This window comes from Hyla sarda, chromosome 6, assembly GCF_029499605.1.
Source record: "Hyla sarda isolate aHylSar1 chromosome 6, aHylSar1.hap1, whole genome shotgun sequence".
NCBI lineage: Eukaryota > Metazoa > Chordata > Amphibia > Anura > Hylidae > Hyla > Hyla sarda.
This window is the reverse complement of record NC_079194.1, coordinates 37,872,700-37,884,979: the sequence shown is the minus strand read 5'-3', so window position 1 is coordinate 37,884,979 and position 12,280 is coordinate 37,872,700. Positions and strand designations below refer to the sequence as shown.

At 42.8% G+C, this 12,280-nt stretch overlaps 1 protein-coding gene across 1 annotated transcript in view; it reads left to right on the top strand.

The window, feature by feature from the left end:
- Positions 1 to 10,423: 10,423 nt before the first annotated feature.
- Positions 10,424 to 12,280, top strand: part of LOC130277424 (integumentary mucin C.1-like) — a 99,684-nt gene continuing 97,827 nt past the window's right edge. The window contains exon 1 of the mRNA XM_056528095.1: positions 10,424 to 10,595. Within this exon, the coding sequence (XP_056384070.1) occupies positions 10,424 to 10,595 (172 nt within the window). The remainder of the gene's footprint in view (positions 10,596 to 12,280) is intronic.

Below are 12,280 nucleotides of genomic sequence, written 5' to 3'. Positions count from 1 at the left end.
ACAACAATGCTGAGACACTCCAGTAAGGAAAAAAAAGGGAGAGAAATATAGGAAATATGAGACACTAATGAGAAGGGTAGAAATCATCCCCAGTGTTGCCTCCTCACAACAAAGAGCCACAAATATACAGAAGGAGAAGGTTAGGAGGAAAGAGAAGAGGGATACCACAAAAAAAAAAGGACAAGGGAGTAAAATCAGAAGGGAGGCCCCAAGGCACCTGAGGACTTCAGGGAGGTGAACGCTGAGGGAGAATACCTGGTAAGAGTGGACGCACACCAAACACCCCACACCTTTTGGATTTTGTCCGGGCATTTCCTATTTTTAAACACCAATTGTTCATATGGGAGAATGGCATTAACTAATTTCTTCAATTGCGGGAGAGAGGGCGGACGTGGATCCATCCATCGCAGAGCAATAGCTTTCCTAGCCATGAATAAGCCTTCATGAAGGAAAATTCTAATACGATGTTGCCAAGACTCTTATAGAAATTAGGGAAGATAGGAAATCAGTGATGGTCTGCCACTAAGTCTGAAGGAAGGGACATTGCCATTTCATATGCCAAAAATCGTCTCTAGGGGAATGACACCTGTGGCAGGCATCGGAAGGCCCCCGTCCCATCCTAAAATGCCTCACCGGAGTGAGATAACAATGATGAATAATATATAGCTGAATTAATTTGTTGTTAGCTGCCGGAGATACTGTTAAATGGGAGAACAGAATCTCCGACCAATCGTCCGAACTGAGAGAGGGGACGTGTGCATTCCAATAAGCCTCTGCCGAGTCGACCGTGTTAGCAAGTTTCGTCCTAGTAAGATGAGTGTACAGAATAGAAATTAAGCCTCGCAGTCCTTGGGAACGCAAGATCCCTATAAGTGGGTAAGCAGAAATAGGGGCTCTCGGGGAGGGGAATTGAGCAATCAAGGGGTGGTGGAGCTGGAGATATCTACAAAATGCCACTCGGGGGACCCCAAAGTCAGTCTGAACCTGTGTGAAAGATTTCAATACGTCATCATGAAACAGGTCTCCCAATTGGGCAACCCCATGGGCTAGCCAGTAAAGGGGATCAAAGTCGTCCGTCAGGTGCAGGAGGTGGTGGTTATGCCAGAGGGGGATATCGTCCTTAATATAGGTGAAGGAGGCGACCAACTGCAATTGGCGCATTTCTGTAGAGCCAGTTTGTGAAGGAGGAGGAGTCTACAGACCGGAGGGGTCGCCCTCCAGAAATGCTCGCAGAGAAGTGAGATCCAGAAAAAACAACATGTATTCTGGGGGCACAGTGACATTATGTATTCTGGGGCACAGGGACATTATGTATTCTGGGGGAACAGTGATGACATGTATTCTGGGTGCACAGTGACATTATGTATTCTGGGGGCACGGTGACATTACGTATCTGGGGCACAGTGACATGTATCTGGGGGCACAGTGGCATTATGTATTCTGGGGGCACAGTGATGACATGTATTCTGGGGGGCACAGTGACATTATGTATTCTGGGGGCACAGTGACAACATGTATTCTGGGGGCACAGTGACATTATGTATTCTGGGGCACAGTGACATTATGTATTCTGGGGGCACAGTGATGACATGTATTCTGGGGGCACAGTGACGACATGTATTCTGGGGGCACAGTGACGTTATGTATTCTGGGGGCACAGGGACATTATGTATTCTGGTGGCACAGTGATGACATGTATTATGGGGGCACAGTGACATTATGTATTCTGGGGGCACAGTGACATTATGTATTCTGGGGGCACAGTGACGACATGTATTCTTGGGGCACAGTGGCATTATGTATTCTGGGGGCACAGGGACATTATGTATTCTGGGGGTACAGTGACAACATGTATTCTGGGGGCACAGTGACATTACGTATCTGGGGCACAGTGACATGTATCTGGGGGCACAGTGACATTATGTATTCTGGGGGCACAGTGATGACATGTATTCTGGGGGCACAGTGACATTATGTATTCTGGGGGCACGGTGACATTACGTATCTGGGGCACAGTGACATTATGTATCTGGGGCACAGTGACATTACGTATCTGGGGCACAGTGACATGTATCTGGGGCACAGTGACATGTATCTGGGGGCACAGTGACATTATGTATTCTGGGGGCACAGTGATGACATGTATTCTGGGGGCACAGTGACATTATGTATTCTGGGGGCACGGTGACATTACGTATCTGGGGCACAGTGACATGTATCTGGGGGCACAGTGGCATTATGTATTCTGGGGGCACAGTGATGACATGTATTCTGGGGGGCACAGTGACATTATGTATTCTGGGGGCACAGTGACAACATGTATTCTGGGGGCACAGTGACATTATGTATTCTGGGGGCACAGTGACATTATGTATTCTGGGGGCACAGTGATGACATGTATTCTGGGGGCACAGTGACGACATGTATTCTGGGGGCACAGTGACGTTATGTATTCTGGGGGCACAGGGACATTATGTATTCTGGGGGCACAGTGATGACATGTATTATGGGGGCACAGTGACATTATGTATTCTGGGGGCACAGTGACATTATGTATTCTGGGGGCACAGTGACGACATGTATTCTTGAGGCACAGTGACATTATGTATTCTGGGGGCACAGGGACATTATGTATTCTGGGGGTACAGTGACAACATGTATTCTGGGGGCACAGTGACATTATGTATTCTGGGGGCACAGTGACATTACGTATCTGGGGCACAGTGACATGTATCTGGGGGCACAGTGACATTATGTATTCTGGGGGCACAGTGATGACATGTATTCTGGGGGCACAGTGACATTATGTATTCTGGGGGCACGGTGACATTACGTATCTGGGGCACAGTGACATTACGTATCTGGGGCACAGTGACATGTATCTGGGGCACAGTGACATGTATTCTGGGGGCACAGTGATGACATGTATTCTGGGGGGAACAGTGACATTATGTATTCTGGGGGCACAGTGACATTAAGTATTCTGGGGCACAGAGGCATTATATATTCTGGCAGCACAGTGACATTATGTATTCTGGGGGCAGAGTGACATTATGTATTCTGGGGGCACAGTGACATTGTATATTCTGGGGGCACAGCTGCTTTGTGTACTCTGGGGGCACAGTGGCATTGTGTATTCTGGGGGCACAGCGGCATTGTGTATTCTGGGGGGCACAGTGGCATTGTGTATTCTGAGGGCACAGTGGCATCATTTTTTAGGGGCAAAATGTGTGGCAGTAATATACCAGGGACATACTGTGTGGCAGAAATATGCAAGGGGCACAGTGTGTGGCAGTAATATAGTCAGGGGAGTAACACACGGCAGTAATATACAAGAGGCACAGTGAGTAGAAGTAATTAATATATTCATGGGTATAGTATGTGGCAGTAATATATTCAGGGGCACAACATGTGGCAGATTATATTCAGGGGTACAACATGTGGCAGTATTATATTCAGGGGCACAGCATGTGGCATTATATTCAGGGGTACACAATGCGGCAGTATTTTATTCAGGGGTACATAATGCAGCAGTATTTCATCAAGGGTACACAATGCAGCAGTATTTTATTCAGGGGTACACAATGCAGCAGTATTTTATTCAGGGGTACACAATGCAGCAGTATTTTATTAAAGGGTACACAATGCGGCAGTATTTTATTCAAGGGTACACAATGCAGCAGTATTTTATTCAGGGGTACACAATGCGGCAGTATTTTATTCAGGGGTACACAATGCGGCAGTATTTTATTCAAGGGTACACAATGCAGCAGTATTTTATTCAGGGGTACACAATGCGGCAGTATTTTATTCAGGGGTACACAATGCAGGAGCATTTTATTCAGGGGTACACAATGTGGCAGTATTTTATTAAGAAGTACAGTATGAGGCAGTATTATTTTCAGGGGTACAGTATTCAGAAAATACAGGTAACTGTAGATTTACATCCTCCATACTCCAGTCATTTTACCTATTTCCTTCATGGCACTGCGTCCACTTGGTGTGAATTTGGCCTCAGTGCTTTGCTCGGACCTTTACCAGTGGCAGACCTGGATAAGGGGACCCTCACTAAGAATAGTTGAGTACCCCTGATCTAGGTGCTTCTTTAACCACCTTCCACACCTTGCTTCCTAGGATTTCACTGTCTAATATTTCTGCAACCTCCTTTGTTAATTTTGGTAATTCACATTTATCCACATATCCGCATTTCATCCTGTTCTATTATCAATTGTGAGGTATATACGTTTTTATAGAAGTCAGAAAAGACCCTCATAATTTCTTCTTGTTCTCTTACTATCTATCCCTCTTTATCTTTAACAGCTGCTATCAACTTTTAACTTTTACTTCTTTTGTCAGATTGGCCAACCATCTTACTGTCTTTCCTCCTTCTAAGTACCTTCTCTGCTAAGACTGAAATATTACTTTTTTTTACCTTTGCGGCCAATAGCTCTTTACACCTCCCTATTGCCTCCTTCCCCTCTCTTCTATCTTTTTCTAATCTTGTTTCTATGAAATGCTGTTCTCCTCATACCTCTACCCAAAAGGGGTCTATTCTCTTATTTATTTGCCTTATCTTTTTAGTTATCATTTGTTACGTTTGTTGCGTTTACTTGATCCCTTTTTTTCCAAGCATTCATTTACCTCCTAAACTGAGGTGAAAAACCATGACTTTTCTTTAAATATCACTCTAAGAAATAATAGTGAGTACCTAATATTGGCTTCTCTTAGCCTTTTTTTTTACTTGTAAACAATTTACCTAGCCTGCTGTGTTGACCTTGAAAAAACTGGATACAACATTATTTTATTACCATCAATCTCTTTATCCACTCCTCTAGCTGCCCTCAAAATTGAATCTCTGTCTGCCGCCGATAACAACCTAACCAGAATTGTTCTTGGGTGAGCACCTGGTGGGGGGGGGGGGGCACTTTGAGGTGACCCTGTGTGCCCTCTGCACTTCAAACAGAGTGGAGAGGCATTGTTTGTCAACATTTTCCAATATCCATTACCTTCTGTTTTTTTCTGGAATCCCAACTATTCTTATGCTTAATCGTCTCCCTCTATCTTCTAAGTCCCTCACTTTAGCACTCAATTCCTGACTCATCCTTTTGAGCTTACCCACCTCTTTCTCTGTCTCCCCCACCTTTTGTTCCATTCCTTTGGCTTTTTCTTCCACCTCCATCAACCTTTCCCCAATTTTTTTCAAAATCCTGTCTTAGTATTACACCGTCCTGTCTTACTTCTCTGACTTTGGACCTCCCTTATTGCTGCATTCCTTTTTTCTACATCATCAAATATTTTGTTAAGCATTGCTATTGTCCCTTCTTCTACCTGGTTGTCTTCTTTTGTCTCTTCCTCATAATTTTCCACTACTAGTTTCTTTTTTTTTCCCAACTCCTGCTGGCCCATCTTTCCATCTTTAGTCACTGAGGATCTCAAAAAAAAATTTCCTTTGAACTTCCACCTGCCGCTCCCTCTCCCTTCTTTTGATGAATCGATGTCAAGCTTCCTGGCATGCGGTTGGGTGCCGAATAGTCTTTCCCTGCATTCTTCTTACCCCCAATTATTATGCTTCCAGAGACCAACTATTTACTCAACATTCGCCTATACTCTCACCCTACCCTCACCTTCCCACCAGGTTTCCTTAAGATATTAACACAATAACTGCTTACATCCGGGGATTCGAAAAAAAAACACTATCTAACCCCCTAGATTAAATGTGAGGTCCCATAAGTCAGATACTAAGTATTCAAAGAGAGAAAGAAAAAAAGAAAAAAAAGAAAAAAAACAATACTTACGATTATTAGTTGTTAATGAATATGTCCTTGGTTCACACAGTTTGCAAAGGTAGATATTGAGACCCCAGAGTCCGGTATTTAAATAATAGAGCTCCAAAAATTTCCAACACCACAGTTATAAAAGTGAGTTAAAAACAACAAGTTAGTTTTTGAATTATTAATGAAAGAATCCTAAAAATATATTTTTTTATCTTGATTATAGACCTCAAAAAGTCCCTGCATAGGCTGAGGCTCAGCAATAGTCTCCAGCAATAGAAAACCACAGTCTTTGAAATAGAGCAGCCCCCAGATTTCCATTCAGTAGCTGATCCAAACAAAGTCTCCACCCCATTTATAAATAGTCAGCTCCATCACTGTCTATAATATTTCAGTTACTCCAAATCTTAGAAATCATTTATCCGCTGTATATTGGAGCTCAGCTCCTCTCACCACTCCCGTCTCTGGGCTCATCTCCGTCTCCGGCCTCGTCTCCTCCCCTCTTCTCCTTTCCGAGAGACCCGGCATCCCACGTGGGTCGCAGCCCCCTCCACACATGTTCCTCTCTGCTTTTAGCCGGGTTACCACCACCTTACCTCCAGTGGACACCTCTCTCCTCTGTCCTCTCTCCTCCTCCCCAACTCTGGTCATGCACCCTCCACTTCCGATGGCACCACACAGACCGCTCCAGGGACTCCCAGGGCTCCACAGCAGCAGCTGCCTCCTAACATGCCCAGCCGCAGCACTCAGGTAACAGGGATCATTTCACCAGCTGGCTATGCCGGGTGATTAGAGCAGCGTCTCAAATGCACGTCCGCTCACATGCTCCTCCCACCCACACATTGGGGTAGTTCAAACCTGTATACTTTACTACTACTAACTACTAAAATGGGGTCACAAAAGGGCAATGTTTAAGGTACTTGTTTTGTTTAAAAAAAGTTTTACTTTTTTAAGTAATACAAACATAGAAAAGCTATGTGAATATGGGTATCGTTTTAACCCTTTAAGTAAATATACGTTCTGGTACGCTGGTACATTTACGTCCTATGGGGGAAGCAAGCACAGGAGCTGTGTTTCTTTATGCTCAGCAAGTTCAGGTAGCAATTAGCAGCTAGGGACCCACCAGTAATGGCTTACATCAGCGATTGCAATGATGTCCTTCGTTAACCCCTCAGATGCCATGATCATTATAAATCGCAGCATCTGTGGCAATACAGGGGTTCCAATGGCTGATTTGATCACCTGCGGTACGACCGCGGGAAACAGATCAGGCAATATGGTGGCCAGAGGTCTTCTCACCTGCCTCCTGTTGTCATCTCTGAGTCTTCTTCTCTGGTCTGTCTTCTAGCAGACCAGAGAAGTAGATCGCCCATAATACTGATCAGTAATAGCAATCTAATAAATGCTATAAATTGCCCACAATGGGGACACAAAAAGTGTAAAATAAAAAAATTAAAAATGTATTTTTAAAAAATGTGAAAAATCCACTCCCCCAATAAAAAATGTAATTGCCCCTTTTTACCCCTAAAAAGTGTTAAAAAAAAACTGATAAACATATTTGGTATAGGTACCTGTGTAAATGTATGAGCTATCAAGGTATAATGAAATGATCCTGCACGGTAAATGGCATAAATGTAAAAAATTTCCGCTTTTTTGCCATTTCACTTTTAAAATGTTTTTTTAAGAAAAAGTGATTAATAAAAAAAAATATAGAAAGTGGTACAAAAATACTACAGATCACTGACCAATACAGCCCCTAATTTAGAAAAATTAGAAAGTTATAGAGGGTCAGAATATGGCAATTTTAAATATACTTATTTTGTAAAAAAAAGAGTTTTTTTTTTTTTTTTTAAAGCATTACAATAATAGGAAAGCATGTAATCATCAGTATCGTTTTAATAATACTGACCAACAGAATAAAGAAAAAACATTTTACAGTAAAAATGTATGGTGTGAAGTCGAAACCATCCAAAATTTGCAAAATTGTGGTTTTCTTTTCAATTTCCTCACATAAATAATATTTTTTTGTTGCCCCTACATAGTTAGTACGGTCGAAAAAAGACATATGTCCATCAAGTTCAACCAGGGAATTAAGGGGTAGGGGTGTGGCGCGATATTGGGGAAGGGATGGGATTTTATATTTCTGCATAAGCATTAATGTTATTTTGTTCCATGAATGTATCTAATCCTGTTTTAAAGCTGTTAATTGTTCCTGCTGTGACCAGTTCCTGAGGTAGACCGTTCCATAAATTCACAGTCCTCACGGTAAAGAAGGCGTGTCGCCCCTTGAGACTAAACTTTTTCTTCTCCAGACGGAGGGAGTGCCCCCTCGTCCTTTGGGGGGGTTTAACCTGGAACAGTTTTTCTCCATATTTTTTGTATGGGCCATTAATATACTTATATACGTTTATCATATCCCCCCTTAAACGTCTCTTCTCAAGACTAAACAATTGTAACTCCTTTAATCGCTCCTCATAGCTAAGATGTTCCATGCCCCATATTAGTTTAGTCGCGCGTCTCTGCACCCTTTCCAACTCCGCAGTGTCCCTTTTATGGACAGGTGCCCAAAACTGAACAGCATATTCCAGGTGAGGCCGTACCAATGCTTTATAAAGGGGGAGTATTATGTCCCTGTCCCTTGAGTCCATGCCTCTTTTGATACATGACAATATCCTGCCGGCTTTGGAAGCAACAGCGTGACATTGCATTCTATACTCTTATTTGCTGACACTATACTCTTGACTATACTCTTATTTGCTGACACTACCACTACCCTACTGCTCAGAACATGTCACCCCCTCCTCACCTGTTTCCCTTGTCCTGAAACAAAGACAGAGATAATGAAACAGACCTGTATATGATCAGGAATCCAGTAAAAGCATTTCATATCGTCGGACCCTTCTTTCTCCTCCTGAAAAGACCTTAAATCAGTCAACCAGTCCACAAGGACCGTACTATCCTCCAAAACCACACAACCCCTGGAAGTCAGTGACAACTTTTGCTTGCTGCTACTGCTACTACCAGGCACTTGGCTGCAGCTGCTATCTGTACTGATGCAGGTACCACCACCAACACTCTTACTGGCAGAGGACATGGCAGGAGTGGTTTGTCCTCTACCCCGTCCAACAATTCCTTTACCAGACTTTTTTTTTATATTGTCAAAGATTTTGAAGTTATTTTTATCTTTTGCTTTTAACTGTGTTGGCATGTTATGCCCAGGTAGAAATACTTTGTTCGGTTAAACCCAGTTAATATACATAACTGACACTTAGATGGTGATGTCGTGTTCAATCCAATCGCTGTTATCTGGGTTACATATAGTTACGCTGTTAACTGGGTTGTTATGTTACATTCAGGAATTAAAAAAATATATGTTGGAATAAACCCAGTAAATAATGTACATGTTTACCTTTTTAATATGTTTTGCTCAGCCCACTGCTTTGTTTAGTTTGCTAGATCTTTGTATGTGATTTTATGGACTGGTTCACTGCTGGCTGGGATTTGTAGTGCACTAACAAACTTTTGCATGTAGTGACAGGAGGTACCTAGCTAAGGTCAGCCCACGGAACAATACTTTTCTCTGCTTGTAATGTTTTTATGGCCTGGATCACTGCTGGCTGGGATTATTTGTGCACCAACTGTACAGACTTCGTAGTGACAGAAGGTCCCTGCCTGAGATCAGCCCACAGATATCTGTGCTAAGCTTGCCGTTTAATTGTATAAAATAGAATTTGTCAAAAACCCACCCCTGTCCGGTCTCCTATTGTCCTGGGAGCTGAATGACACATGAATGCCAGTGAATCAACTGACTCCAGAAAGTTAAAAAGATTTGCAAATTACTTCTATTAAAAAATCTTAATCCTTTCAGTACTTATCAGCTACTGAAGTTGAGTTGTTCTTTTCTGTCTAAGTGCTCTCTGATGACACCTGTCTTGGGAACCGCCCAGTTTAGAAGCAAATCCCCATAGCAAACCTCTTCTACTCTGTGCAGTTCGTGAGACAAGCAGAGATGTCAGCAGAGAGCACTGTTGCCAGACAGCAAACAACAACTCAACTTCAGCAGCTGATAATTGAAAGGATTAAGATTTATTAATAGAAGTAATTTACAAATCTGATTAACTTTCTGGAGCCAGTCGATATATAAAAAAAAATAAAAAAAAGTTTTTCCATGGAATACCCCTTCAAACTCTAAAGGTACTTTTGTCCACACAACTTCCGCTCACTGGATATTTTCTCTTTTATGGACCATTCATGGTTGTGCATGAAAAATCCCAGGAATACAGTAACACTCACCCATCTGGCATCAACAACCATGACACATTATTTAAATCCCCTTTCTTCCCCATTCCTATGCTTGCTTTGAACTTCAACACGCTGTCTTGGCCACTTCTACATGCCTTACAGCCGTTTGTGTTAGCAAGCAATTGAACAGATGTACCTAATAAAGTGGCCAGGGTTGTGTGTGTAAGTGTGTGTGTATATATATATATATATATATATATATATATATATATATATATCATAGTTTTAAACATAGTGCTGAATAGGAACTGAAGCTTTTAAAATGGCTTGTGCTGTATATAAAAATGAATAAAAATAATAGATAGAAATTATCTTATGTTTCAGCACCATGTATGACAAGTGAAAACATAATGGAAGAAAAGAATATAAAGCTAAGATGGAGAGATCAAAAAACTCTTGAGTCTCCACATGGTAAAACTGTAGAATTTGAATGTAAACCTGGATATGACTTTCCTTATGGCACTGAAATGAGAGTTCAATGTAAAAATGGCAGGATGGATTATCCAAGATGCTACAATATGGGTAAGACTCAAAATCTTAGATCTTACTTAAAGATCATGTTCTTTTCATGCACATTAAAGGGGTACTCCACATTCATCATGCCCCCTCCCATTGACTTGCATTGAGGAGGCGTGGCCGTGATGTCACAAGGGGCGTGGTCGACACCCACAGCACAAAAAAATTTTTACTTCCGAATGCTGGCCAGTGGAGTACCTCTTTAAGGCTAGATTTCCACACTGTTTTTTTTGTGGTGTTTTATGGAAAACTGCCAATGCAGTTTTTGAGCCAAAGTTAGAAGTGGATTTAGTAGGAAGGAGAAGTCATTTTCTTACATTTCCCATTATTTTTGAATAAACTTCTGGCTTTGTCTCAAAAACTGTAGTGGTAGTTTTAAAAAAAAATTCAAAATAACCTGTGTGGGAACCTAGCCTTACATTTTTTTTTATACATTTAAGGATTTATTTGCCTTCCTAATGACTGGCTGACATTGCTTAAAAAGCTCATTGTGCCATCCACTAAATTTCCAAGTACCTATATACTCGAGTATAAGCCGACTCGAATATAAGCCGAGGCCCCTAATTTCACCCCAAAAACCAAGGAAAAGTTATTGCCCCGACTATAAGCCTAGGGTGGGAAATACATCATCCCCTATGTCATCATCCCCCCTGTCATCATCCAGACCCCCGTCATTAACACCCCCATCATCATCACCCTGTCGTCATCCCTCCCCTTCATCATCACCGTCATCATCCCCCCCTTCATCATCACCGCCTGTCAACATCAACCCCCCTTCATCATCACCACCTGTCAATCCCTTCATCAGTGGTTTTCAACCTGCGGACCTCCAGATGTTGCAAAACTACAACTCCCAGCATGCCCGGACAGAGTTGTAGTTTTGAAACATCTGGAGGTCCGCAGGTTGAAGACCACTGCGGCCTTCGTCATCATCCAGACCCCCCCTTTAGTTTTCTACTCACATCCCCTTGGTGGGAAGGAAGGGTGAGCTGGTCCAGGCCATCTATGCTGCAGGGACCGTCCGGTGGGGAGGGTTAGTCATTCCAGGCTGTCCATCTTCACCGGGAGGCCCACTTCACCGCTCTGGTCTGGTCCCGGACTAGTGATGTCGCCTTGACGACGACGCACAGGGACGTTCATGCGCAGGGTTGGACGTTCATGCGCAGGGACGGACGTCCCTGTGCGTCGTCGTCAAGGCAACGTCACTAATCCGGGGCCGACCCGGAGCGGAGAAGAGGGCCTCCCGGTGAAGATTGACAGCCGGGAACGACTAACCCTCCCTACCGGACGGTCCCTGCAGCATATATGGCCCAGAACAGCTTATCCTACCTTCCCACCGAGGGGAGGTGAGTAGAAAACTAAAGGGGGGTCTGGATGACGACGAAGGTGAAGGGATTGACAGGCGGAGAGTTCTCTCGAATATAAGCCGAGGGGGGCATTTTCAGCACGAAAAATCATGCTGAAAAACTCGGCTTACACTCGAGTATATAAGCTACTTTTATTTTACATATTTTTATTCCTGCAGCGGCACCATTTTAACATTTGTAAATAAAATAGAAAATTTATATAATCACTGTGGGTAGCACAGAATTACAAAATGAATAGGTCAAAATATACAATGGACATAATACGCATAAATATGAAGTGCAAACAGATAGAGTGCTTGTTCCATAAATGAAGTACAAGACCAT